Source organism: Stegodyphus dumicola, chromosome 10 (genome assembly GCF_044657685.1).
Source record: "Stegodyphus dumicola isolate Sdum_Otavi_A_Nest chromosome 10, ASM4465768v1".
NCBI classification, from domain to species: domain Eukaryota; kingdom Metazoa; phylum Arthropoda; class Arachnida; order Araneae; family Eresidae; genus Stegodyphus; species Stegodyphus dumicola.
In genome coordinates, this window is record NC_140777.1 from 125102926 (window position 1) to 125116627 (window position 13702).

The 13702-nt window shown below is 31.7% G+C and overlaps 1 protein-coding gene across 3 annotated transcripts in view; it reads left to right on the forward strand.

Annotated features, from left to right (window-relative positions):
• Nucleotides 1–13702, forward strand: part of LOC118198549 (uncharacterized) — a 139381-nt gene that overhangs the window by 63944 nt on the left and 61735 nt on the right. For all 3 annotated transcript variants that reach the window (XR_015043536.1, XM_085825511.1, XM_085825512.1), the window contains 2 exons: nucleotides 4157–4247; nucleotides 12903–13475. Coding sequence is in view for 2 of the 3 variants with exons in the window: in XM_085825511.1 (XP_085681637.1) it covers nucleotides 4157–4247; nucleotides 12903–13475 (664 nt within the window). In the remaining variant the exon portion in view is untranslated. The remainder of the gene's footprint in view (nucleotides 1–4156; nucleotides 4248–12902; nucleotides 13476–13702) is intronic.

The window sequence follows — 13702 nt, forward strand, 5'->3', positions numbered from 1 at the left end:
TGATGTGTATTCGTGCTATTTATAATGACGAGGAATTTGATTTAAATCATATCAAAGACGGAGCACATCAAGATGAAATACTACATTTAGTAAGGAATTATAAGCCGAATAAAATAAAAACATCTGCTCTGAAGATAAGGATAGTGCTGACAGATCAACTTCCAGTTCATTGCACGCCGTGACCCTCCTTCCCTGCAGAGCAGCGTGAAATTGATAAACAGATTTTGGAATGATTAGAGAAACAAATGATATGCCTTTATCCATATTTTGCAGCAATTCCACTTTTTGTTTGATGGACATCGAAACATGCTTTCACTTTGTAAATCTTTTGGCAGCTCCAGAATTGGAAATTCTTTTTGACATAATCGCAAGTTCAAGCTTACTTTTATAAAATTGCTCTAACTGTCTGCAAAAAATAATAAGCCGGATCCAATTAGAAGATTAAGGAACGACGCAAATAGATAATTAGATAATTTTAGATTAGCTTATACTGTCCATTATACATTAAATGCGCATGCGTAAATGTATTATGCGCATGCATAAAGGTCGTAAACGCATATGCGTTTATACATATGCTGAAATTTTGTAGCTTTGAGGTCCGGATTATAGATCAATCCGGATTATGGACGTCCAGATTAAAGATTTTTGACTGTATTATGTGGTATAGCATTTGGTGGGGAAAACACTAATTTCTGTGATTTCAGTTTTACATTTGATGGGTGGGCTGGCAAATTGTCAAAAAATAGCAGAATCTTCCTATTTTTTCTAGACGTTGTTACATCAAGAGCAATCAACCATTCTGACGTTATGCTTTGCACCATCCATGGTTTTTTTACTGTGATGCTAGTGGACCAATAGAGCTTTTGGATTGATGTGTTTAAAGTATCTTTGTTTTATGGCTTTAAAACTACAAGTGATATTGCTAAACTCTCTTTCCATGTTACAACAAAGTAGTGCAGTGAGATGTTCCTTGGAGTTTTTACCACCAGAGCATTTTTCCCCCTTTGAAGCCTAGAGTTTTATTAGGCAAAATTAGATGAAATAATCCAGTTTCATATGCATTGTAGGTATTTTTAGCACAGATAACATTTAGCTTTTTTATCCAGTCTTTTAGATGTTGTAAATCTACTGATTTTTCTTCACCACAAATAGTTTTAAAAGCCATGGTTTGTCGATTAAATTTTTCTAAACAACCATTAGATGCTTTGAAGTTCTGTAGTCCCAGATTTTCCAAAATTTCTTTTGCCTTTTCTTGCAATAGACTCCACTTGCAGCAATATTATTTGCTTTTATAGAACAAGATCAGTTAAACACTACTGTGTCAATTTTACATGCTTCAGTTTTTCTAAATTTCAGAGTCTTGGAATGTTCATTTTGGATTCATAATACAAGGTGTGGCTATTAATTTTCAGGACTGCTCTAATAACACCAGAACAAATGATGTGAAAAATGTAACCTATGTAAAATGTACTTTTAATATTTTTCGAAGTAATCCCCATCTGTCATAATACACTTCTGTGCTCGACTGCATATGTTGTGGAAACAACTTTTAAAGTCATCTTTCGAAAGGCTCTTCAATGTCAATGTCATGTTCTTGATGTCTTCAACATCCACAAAGTGTGATACTTCGATCACAATTTTGAGTGTGGAAAACAAAAAGAAGTCTGCAGGGGCCAAGTCAGGAGAGTATGGTGGATGATGCAGCTCTAAAACCTCATGCTTGGCCAAAAACCTCTTCACTGGCAATGCAATGTGGGGGCGGGACATCAAGAAGAATATGACATCGACATTGAAGAGCCTTCTGAAAGAGGACTTCAAAAATTGTTTCCACAAATTATACAGCCGAGCACAGAAGTGTTTTATGGCAGATGGGGATTACTTCGAAAAATATTAAAATGTTACGTTTTTCACATCATCTATTCTGCTGTTATTAGAGCAGTCCTGGAAATTAATAGCCACACCTTGTACATATTTTTATTTCTTCTCTGTCCTTTAGAACTTGACTTGCATGGTTTTTACTTATTTCAAGTTTCTTCCCTGAATCCGTCAAACTAAGCTTTTCGGTTTCTGCTACATGAATTGCATCAGCTTTTTGTTTTAGTGTTAATGTCTTCCTCTGTATAACATGTGTCAAAATAATTCACAAGTACAGAACTACACTTTTTTTTTTTCTCCCCATTCCTAGCAAGGAATAAGAATGACAGAAATTTCCACTCTATTCACATTGTGAGATCCCTGCCTTGGCATGTGGTCCAGTCATCTCATCACCATTTTTTTCCCATTGGTTCCCATCTTGGATTGTCTTACAACTTGCTAAGACTATTTACTTTCCCCTATTGAGAACTTGAACAAACATAACTGCACTTTGAATTCTATGAATGTGAAATACAGTCAAAAGTCGTTAATCCGGACTCGTCGGGACTTCGGCGATTCCGGATTATCTATTTTTCCGGATTATAGATCATCAGTTTAAATCTGGTAAGATGGCATGCAGAAATTATAAAATTAAAAATATGAAACCGTAATTTATGAAATAAAGAACAATTATAATCTAAAGAGTATCAAAATTTACAAAAAAAAAAAGCTTAATATTTATTTGTTTACTTTATTAAACATTTCTTTCAATGTAAGTTGTTTAAGTTGCTTCGTTTTATGTGATAATACTTTCTCTAATTCTATAAACAGACATAATTTCTTCTTCAGTTACAAAGTTCCGCTGTTCAAGTCCTATAATTGCTGTGTCGAGAATACCGACTAATTTGTCAGTGGAAATTTTTTCGTTTTCAATAACCTATGTGTCACTTTCTTCACTATCAGAAGCGAATTATAATGACAAGGAATTTGATTTAAATCATATCAAAGACGGATTACATTGAGATGAAATACTACATTTAGTAAGGAATTATAAGCCAAATAAAATAAAAACATCTGCCCTTAAGATAAGGATAGTGCTGACAGATCAACTTCCAATTCATTGCACGCCGCCGCTGCGTTAAAGATAAACAAAGTTTAGATAAACAAAGGATATGGTTTTATCCATTTTTTGCAGCAATTCCACTTTTTGTTTAATGGACTCCAAAAGATACTTTCGCTTTGTATATCCTTTACATATTAGTAAATATATATCGGAAATTCTATTTGACATAATCGAAAGTTCAAGCTTACTTTTATAAAATTGCTCTAACAGTCTGCAAAAAATAATAAACCGGATCAAATTCAAAGATTAAGAAACAACGCAATCTGCAACATTAACTGAATTAGATAATTTTAGCTTAGCTTATACTGTCCGTTATAAATTAAACGCACATGCGTAAACGTATTATGCGCGTGCGCCCAAGCATATTCGCTGCCGTAAAGGTCTTACGCGCATGCGTCAACGGGATGCATGAGCAGAAAGTTTGTAGCTTTGAGGTCCGAATTAACGACTTTTGACTGTATTCCTTTGATTGCATCATAACTTGCTTCTCCCAAATGCATTGTTGCAATTTTTCCTATGAAAAAGCAGTCTCACTTTTCTTATTGAAAATCAGATTGTAATACCCTTTTGCCTCTTTCTGCTTTATTTTAGAAGCAGAAAGAGTATTGGCTATATTTTAGAAGTATTATGCTTATGCTGTTTGGCTTTCATCTACACCTTGCTAATTTTTTGTCAGTTGTTTCATGCTTTAATTCTAGAATTAAATCTGTATCTTCACATTAATCACTTTCTTATAACTCTTTGTTACAAATATATGTTAATTATAAATTATATTTATTAACTTACCTTAATGCCAAAATAGCTGCACAAACACATGAAAAATGCAATAAATTGAGTACAATATATTATATGAGATACTTCCTTCACAAGGTAACTGTGGGAACAGAATGAGTGAGCACTTTTCACTTTGTTTACAGCTCAAAGTAGTCTGGTGCAGTAAACCTGTCACTTGGGCTCATACCCTGATTTTTATTCAGATCCGTTTACAAAAATTTGTTGGCTCACATCCTGAAAATCTTGTGTCTAGAGGCACTATAGTATCTATAATTTTTCACAAATGACCTGTTAATAGCTTACATAAGTTTTCATGTATTCAAATGCTTCACATGATTGAATTTTACTTTTTTAATGAATAATTTTTTAATGTTGTTGTATGATATTTTTCATTGGATTTTTTAGACTCATTACTCCCACAGAAGAAAAAATTATTGCGGTTGCACTGTTTGAAGATAAAGAACTTGAAAAAATTATTTTGGAATCTGACACAGAGGTAAAGTTTTAGTTGGACTATTATTATTTATTAGAAAATAATGTATGCTCACTGCAGAATCTTCTATACTCTGGCTTGAAAAAAGGAGGTACTTTTGTAATACGTATAACGTTTTACTGTTTAAATTGGAAATTCTGATTTAGCATGAAATTCAGATGCTTTAATATTTATTTTCTATTAAATTTTATGAAAAATAAAGCCTACTTCATGATGACCAGGAAACCTGATCCATAAGATGGTGGTATGGAAATGCCCATGTGAACAAAGGAAATACATGTGTTCCTACAGGCAATGATCAAGAGACATTTTAAAGAAATTGAAACTTAACACATGACTAATATTTAAAAAAAGATAATTTTGATTATTCAGATAAAAAGTTCTCTCTCAAAATTTTAACTCCTCAATGTTAATTGAATTTGTTATATATTTATTAAACTTACTTGATTCATTCTTTCTCAGTTCAAAATTTAGATTTATTCGAAATAAAATTCCAGATATTTTTTAAATTTGTATTTTTTAGTAATTTTTACAAATTTTTAACCTTTGTCATCCAAATTTTTCAAATTCTGATTTAAACATTATGCATGTTTATTCATAACTTATGAAAGATCAGCCTACTTGAGGAAAGAAGATCTGCTATATTATCTCTAGAACTGGGAATAAGCACTACTCTGGGATGAAACCTGAATGAATGGGAGTGAATGGCTCATGAACGACATCTTTCCATTTTACGATCGCATTTTACATCGTAGTTATGATAAAAATTTGTGTTTTTCAAATAATTGATGGGTAAAAGACATAGCTATTGTAAATTTAGTAAATAAATTAACCTATTGAGATACAACATATCTGTTAACTCGATAGTAAATTTTGACTAGGGTGTGATCAGATATGCACTGCAATGACTTTCCTTTTGAAGTCCATATGCAAATTTTATTTGTTGTAATAATATGCAATATATGCTGTTTACACGAATAATACAATATTTTTCTCAGAAAATCAGAATTTTGTTTTTTGAAGACATAACAGCTATGAGATATTACGTTCAAGTAGCTACGTGTTGCAGAAGTATTATTCTCTGGAATAATTTTTTCCTGGAGAAAAAGGCCATACCAATTATGTCTTAGGTTACAAGAGCCTTTTAATTGGAAATATTGAAATGCTGATTTTGAAACTAATTTTCTTTGAAATGTTGTACTTCGTTGATGATTTTAATATTACTTGTCATATTTGACTAAAGACTGTTACTTAATCAACATGCAGTTTCTCTGGTCTTTACATGCATTTTCCAGTTGCATGTCAATTATAATGTTGTGTTTGAAATTTCTGGAATTGATAGCTGAATCTGTTGTAACATAATGTTATGGTGGCTAGGCGTCTTGTTGCCTTTATGTCTATTTTACCGAAAATGGCAAGAAGAATGCATGAATTGGAAGTTGATCTGTCAGCACTACCCTTACCTTCAGAGCAGATGTTTTTATTTTATTTGGCTTATAATTCCTTACTAAATGTAGTATTTCATCTCGATGTAATCCGTCTTTGATATGATTTAAATCAAATTCCTTGTCATTATAATTCGCTTCTGATAGTGAAGAAAGTGACACAGAGGTTATTGAAAACGAAAAAATTTCGATTGACAAATTAGTCAGTATTCTCGACACAGTAATTATAGGACTTGAACAGCAGAACTTTGTAACTGAAGAAGAAATTATGTCTTTATAGAATTAAAGAGAAAGTATTATCACATAAAACGAAGCAACTTACATTGAAAGAAATGTTTAATAAAGTAAACAAATAAATATTAAGCTTTCTTTTTTGTAAATTTTGATACCCTTTAGATCATAATTGTTCTTTATTTCATAAATTACGGTTTCATATTTTTAATTTTAGAATTTCTGCATGCCATCTTACCAGATTTAAACTGATGATCTATAATCCGGAAAAATCGATAATCCGGAATCGCCGAACTCCCGACGAGTCTGGATTAACGACTTTTGACTGTACTCAAAAATGGGCAAGTGTATTTTAACACAGCTTAGTTTTCTAAGGAATAATATTCGGAATGGTATAAATAAAGTGGAAATAATCGAATAGTCAAAATAATTTCTTTCTTTCTTTTTTTTTTTTGGCCAATGCGGAAGTACAGTACGGAAGTTGGGGATTCTCCCCTTTCTCCTCAAAATCTCGAATATTGAAAATGTTACAGTTCGCACCAAAGCAAGCAACAAACTTTTTTTTTTGGTCACTTTCCAACCTGGATTGAATAGGACTACAAGTTCTGCGGCCTACCAGTCCAAATGAAGAATGATTCTATTCCGTAAATTTAACTAGTCTGTTCAAAATTAGAATGAAAAATACCCCAGATTGATAAATCTCTTTATAAATCAGTATGAGTATGGCAGGGATATCGCGCAGAGTGCGACGTGTCCTCCTCAATGATAAGTATGCCACATGGGCGCTTGAAGGCGAAAACCGGATGAAGCGAAGGGGCATTTCCCTATATTAGATTCTGCCAGCTGTTGATTCCAATTGCATAATATCACGTATGGAAGAATTAAGGCGCTCGTATTGTGCAATAACCTTTGCGATATTTCGCAGAGATAAAGAAGTTTTACTGTGCTTGCTAAGCAGATTATTTTTCAGTTCCATTGGGCTATTTTTTATATGATGCGCATATCGAAATGTCAAAAGCATTATTTAGCTGAAAAATCTAAAGAACGGCTACAATCTACACCCCTTCCTCTTTTACGAGTTATGCTAGACTATCCGGAATTTTCAGATATTCGGCAATTTCCGAGTACGTCGTTTAGTTAAGCTTTTACTGTTAAAGGATGACTGCACGAAGCAATTTCCCATCTTCTGATTTTAGAGTTCCTTTTTTTTTACTTAAATTACTCTGCTTGCAATATCTGTTAAGGGAAAACTGTTATACAGTCAAAAGTCGTTAATTCGGACACCGATAATCCGGAATGATCTATAATCCGGACCTCAAAGCTACAAACTTTCTGCGCATGCGTCGCGTTCACGCATGCGCACAGGCGTTTACGAGAGCGCGTAAGACCCTTACTGCTGCGAATATGTTTGTGCGCATGCACGTTTAATGTATAACGAAGTTATACGCTAAGCTAAAGTTATCTAATTCAGTTAATGTTGCAGATTGCGTTGTTCCTTAATCTTCGAATTGGATCCGGCTTATTATTTTTTGCAGACTGTTAGAGCAATTTTATAAAAGTAAGCTTGAACTTTCGATTATGTCAAATAGAATTTCCGATATATATTTACTACAAAGCGAAAGTATGTTTTGAAATCCGAAATCAGTTTATCAATTTCACGCTGCTCTGCGGCAGAGGGGGGGGGGCAGAAACGTCATTATTAGATTATGATAGATTAGAAAGATTATGTCAAATAGAATTTCCAGTATATATTTACTAATATGTAATTTGTATCTACAAAGCGAAAGTATGTTTTGAAATCCGAAATCTGTTTATCAATTTCACGCCACGGATTGGAAGTTGATCTGTCAACACTATCCTTATCTTCAGAGCAGATGTTTTTATTTTATTTGGATTATAATTCCGTACTAAGTTTAGTATTTCATCTCGATGTACTCCGTCTTTGATATGATTTAAATCAAGTTCCTCGTCATTATAATTCGCTTCCGATAGTGAAGAAAGTGACCCAGAGTTATTGAAAACGAAAACATTTCGATTGACAAATTAGTCGGTATTCTCAACACAGCAATTATAGGACTTGAACAGCGGAACTTTGTAACTAAACAAGAAATTATGTTTGTTTAATAGAATTAAAGAGAAAGTATTATCACATGAAACGAAGCAACTTACATTGAAGGAAATGTTTAATAAAGTAAACAAATAAATATTAAGTTTTTTCTTTTTGTAAATTTTGATACCCTTTAGATCATAATTGTTCTTTATTTCATAAATTACGGTTTCATATTTTTAATTTTGTAATTTTTGCATGCCATCTTACCAGATTTAAACTGATGATCTATAATCCGGAATCGCCGAAGTCCCGACGAGTCCGGATTAACGACTTTTGACTGTACAATGAAAATTTAGAAAATGTTCAGAATTTTGATTTAAATTATTTAAATATTAATATGAGTAGAAAAATAAATTGTATTTATTTTTAGGTGCCAAGCGAATATAATAAATATGGCTTATTATTATTTATTTTCTCTATTTTGAACTGAAACTTCGTCATTAAATCTTGTAATTTAGTTCTGCATAGTTTTTTAACCTCTCCATTGTAAACTAGTTCTGTAAATTAAACTGCTATTTAAAATAATAATAATAAAAAAAAAGGTGTAATTGCTTTCCATGGTTGAGTAATGCTCATTCTCTCTTAATAAATACTGAATTTCTCATATTTTAAATTACAAGTCTAATTTTTCTTTTAAGGTTATGCAGTTGTGCATAATGTAATTAGACAGGTGCTTATTTTTTTTCCCTTAAAATGTACTTGAAAAGTGCTTATAGGTGTTTATTTTTTTATCTAAAATGGGGCTACAAACCCTGATGAGAGTCTGTTTGGTGGGATTCCCTTAATCGTTCTGTGGAATCTTCTCAGTAATAGGGGAGTTTTTTCTGTTTCAATTCCTTTCTCTGTTGTAGCATCTGGAAATTATTCTCTCGATTTATTTTCTTTAAGAGGTCATTCTATTTCCTCATTTTGATTGTTTAATTGCCGAGGTATTTCTTCGTTTTTGTTTTGTTTTCATCGAATATTATGCTTCTTCTGATCACAACGCTGTTTGTGTGGGGCATCTAAATTCTGTATACTGTAGTATGGTCACTGTATTCAATGAGAATTTCTTTTCCTGCTTTGGAACAAGGCAATGAGTGCGAGTAGTCTGTGGTGCGAGAAACTCTGATGTGGTTTGAGTTAGGTTTTTTATTATTCCAGAGCTCGTACGGTGTTTTTTCGATTGACCTTGATGGGTAGTCTGTTTTGTAGATAGGTAACTGTCATTATGTTTTTCATCCCAAATTTCTAGTTTTTTTTATTATTATTATTATTATTATTATTATTATTATTATTATTACAGAGCTTGTACAGTGTTTTTTTTTTTATTGACCTTGATGGTAGCCTGTTTTGTAGATAGGTAGCTGTCATTACGTTTTTCCTATTTTGAGTCCAGATTCAAGTAGTAGGCACCTTGTCATTTCCATTAAGTTTCAATTTCTTCTTTCTGCTCTACAATTCTGTTGCGATGAATATGCTACGGGGGTTTGATGTTCAATTCCCTCTTCCTTTAAATATTCTTCAATCTCTTTGTTTGTGTATTCTCTTGCATTGTGTGTTCTTAAGACTTTTGTCTTCTATCCAAATTTGTTCTTAGTCATGGTTGCAAATTGCTTGAACTTGTAGATAGATTCGTCTTGTGTATCTTGAATGATGTCACTGAATGAAGTATTTCTTTCCTCCTAGTGTGGTTGTACCAGTCACTCCACAAATGTCTCAATACATCAACTCTAGAAGTGATTTTTCTCTATACTTGTTTAGCTTGAGATACGACAATTCAGACATTTTGCTTCTGATATAGCATATATTCTTTTTTCTTTTTAATTTCTCGATTGATCCTTATTCTGGTTGCAAGGTCATCTTTCTTTAGCCTCTTGAGTGCTTCATAATTTCTGTGTCCTACTCTTCTATACTAAAGATCTGTGCTATTTTCACTTCCTTCTGTAGTTCCAATTTTTGTGTTTTTAACTTTTTATTTTTGCAATTTAATTATGGTATATAAATTTCCTTCTGCTTTAGCAATTTCTATGGTTTTATTCTTTTTATTTTTCTTCTTTATTCTGCAAATATCTTCTTCAAATTCTACTGTAAACCCATTGTTTGTAATTTTTTGTACGAATATTAATCCTCCTAGGTCAAGAACAGATAGATTGAATCTTATTTTTCGTTATCTTCGTCATCTGTACAGTATAAGCAGGGTTGGATTTATGTATAACGTACATAGGCTATAGCTTAGGGCCCCTGAAAAAATTAAAATATAGTATAAATAGTATTAAAATATATTATAACAGACTTATAAATAGCCCTATATCTCAAGTAATTTAGGGCTGTATCAAGTCTAAATCTGGCTCTGAGTATAAGTATCCTTCTCCTATGCGTTCGGACTTCATCTAAGTATCGTTAGCAATTGTTATTTGTTCATTTCTGCTTTTATTGTAATTTAATGAAAAAGTTTATGTTGTTGGTCTAATGACATGTGGTTCCTGAATCAACTGACAAGTTTGAGTTTTAAAATTTCCTTTCTCTGGTGACTTTGAATGTGTAATTCTCAGTCTTCTTAAGTTTCTTATTTTTGTTTTCATCTTCGTGTGTATCCTCGTTTATAGCAACTTCGTTTTTGTTTATTTCCATAATTTTCTTTATTCGCTTTATTTCATTTTTGAAAAAAGAATTATTTTTGTTTTGTATTTTCTTTCTGGTTATTTAAGAATCTGCATTCTTTTTTTAAGTGTCCTAATTTTTTGCAATAATTGCATCTTCATTGATTGAAATGCTTGAATTTTGTATTAAAATTTGTTTTGAAAGCAGCTGTTTCTTCTGTTTGATTGCTTTCTTTTCTTATTAAGCATTCGTCGATGAGTTTCATATTTACGTATGTTATGTTACTTCTTCTGGGCAAGCTTCTAAAGCTGTAATCAGAATTTTGTAGCTTTTTGCTAAGCCACCTAATAAAAGACAGTCACATTGCAGACTAGTAAGAATGCTGCAATGTTACTACTGTCTTTTATTTCTTCACCAATTCCTCGCAGTTCATCCATGATCTCGAGCGTTTTATTGATGTGTTCTTCGAGCTTGTTTCTGCTTTTAACATTCAGATGTTGAAATTTACTGGAAAGACTTTTTTTTCTTTCATGAATTATCTTTGATTTATTCCATATCTCTTTAGCCTGTTGTTTTATTCCTTTTGTTTACGATTTGATTGTCTTCTACAAGTAAACTTATGGTGGCTTGTGCTTGTTCTTGTTCATCTTGTTTTATCTACTCAGCATTGATTTGTTTTGGTGTATCAGTTACGATTAAATCCCATAACTTTTCTTTTTTTCAGAATCATTTAAGTTTGTATTTCCGTAGTTGATAGTTATTACTGTTTAATATCATAATTGAATATTTATTTTCACAGCTAGTAACCATGTCTGCTTATGTTTTTCAAATATGCAGTATACAACTATGTTACTTCTGTTTCATTTTTTGAGAACAGGCTTGGCTTTTCTTTTTTGGATTATCCAGTGGTAATTTATGGTAGAGTATCTTTTCTGTTTATATTTTTATTCTTATAGCTAATCTCAATGTGTTTATACATTTGGTTGAAGAAACATGCCATCGGTCTCATAACCAAATGTAGAAGGTTTGCACGGTTTATTTGTTTACCATCTAAATGCTGGTTATTTGTGACAAGCAGAGAAATAAAACAGAATGAAAATTCTTACCTTATTAATGTGTAATCCATCTTGCTATATGTAAGGAGCACAAATTACTACTATTAGCACACAAAAAATATCAAAGCTGTAGTATGGCTGATGGCACTGAGTGAATAAACTGCCAATTCTCCTAGTTTGAATTACTTAAATATCTTATGGGACAACCGTGGAAGAGCTGTTGCATGGGAATTCTTTTTCTAAAGAATTTTCTAAAATTTATTGTGTTCTTAACAGAGGGGAATTCTTCTTGAGAGGGAATTTCATAGTTTCAGGAGGAATGAGATCAGTCTTTTATTTGCCCTTTGAGTAAGTTTTAATTTATGAATATAAAAAACTACTTTGTTCAAGTTTTGGTATTTATCAGCATTTTCTATTGTTTTTCTTGTCTGATTCATTAAACACATCAAAAAATAATCTAAATTTAAATAAATGTATATACATTTTTCAAGTTTTGGAAAGGAAGAGGGGGTAGTGATTTAGCAATGGTGAAAAGGGTGCATGGGACAACGAAGGCTTAGAACCTCTGTTTTAAAGGTTTTCTGGTTTTTTTTTTTTTTTTTTTTTTTTTTTTTTTTTTTTTTTTTTTTGGTAATTGAATGTAGTATTAAATTGGTTTAGTATTTTCTCTTTTCATAGCCACTGTTCTTCTGAAAAAGTCATTCTTTTCTGAATTTTTATTGAGAGAAATTGAGAATTTTTCATGTTGTTATTTTTAGTATTAAAGATCAAGAGAAATATCAGGATATTATTTCAGTTAATTTTATTGTGTTGTTAATGAGTTATTAGTGTTTGTAAGTAAATCATAACTTGCATTTCTAAAATTGAGTAAAATACTTGAAATTTGCTGAAAAATCTCTGCATATTAATGCATCCTGTTGATTGCTTGTATTATAAAAGTTCTACTATTCTAGTTTTTGTTTCCTGTAACTATATTATTTAGTGTGCAAAAATTAATATATTAATTAATTAGTGCGTGTTTGAATATATTTAAAATTTCATTGTCTTTGTATATGTAATGAGTAGGAGAGCATATATATTAAATATTCTGCTGTTTAGCATATTTGACAAAAAAAAGGTATTCTTTTTTATGCAATTTTTTTTCAGGTGATTTCTTTATATTAATTATTGTCCGTTTATTTGAATGTATGTAAGATGATATTAAGTTCATTCTGTCTTGCTTTTTGTTTTACAGACAACATACGATTCACTACAATTTCCTCATTTTTCTCAGTCAGTCAATAGTGAAATATCGCATTTAGAACAACTTGTACAATCTCCTGAACAAGTTTCAAGTGAGAAATCTTTGCAATTGAAGCCTTCACAGACTTATAGACAATTGCAGTCTCCAAAATCTTCACCAAACAAACCCTATCTTAAACAATCTCAGTTGGAGAAGTTTTTAAAGCATTCTCCTGAACATTTTCAGTTGGAAAAGCCGTTGCATAACAGTTCTGTTTCTGAACATTTTCAGTTAGAGAAACCTCCAGAATCTTCTCATTCTAAAGTATCTGTATATCCAGCAAAGGATGCTAATTCAGATGATTTTATTCCCTCAAAAAATCCAGTTCATGTGAACAGACCTTTGCAACCAGAGCTGTCGTCAGAATCAGATCTTGAGGAGGACTTTGCACATTTACTTCAAAACAAAAGTGTGGCTTCTAAAAACGCAAAAATCTTGCAAATTAGGGACTCAGACAGTGAAGATACAAGTGACTGTGATAAAAATGCTGATTTTCGGTTCTTAACCCCTACAATGTTTAAAAAGGTATGGTTGAGAATATTATACTTGATGTTTTTATTAACATATTTGATGGCATACTGTAAAAAGAATATGGTCCTTATTCCCACACATTTTTTTAAATCAATATATTAAAAAATTTTAAAGTACAGTATTTTTTGAAAAACATTAATAAATACCCTTAATAATTCTTAGTAATATTTTTTGGTATGATATGCTTGAAAATAATTTCCTTGGTGAAGAGGTAGATAGAT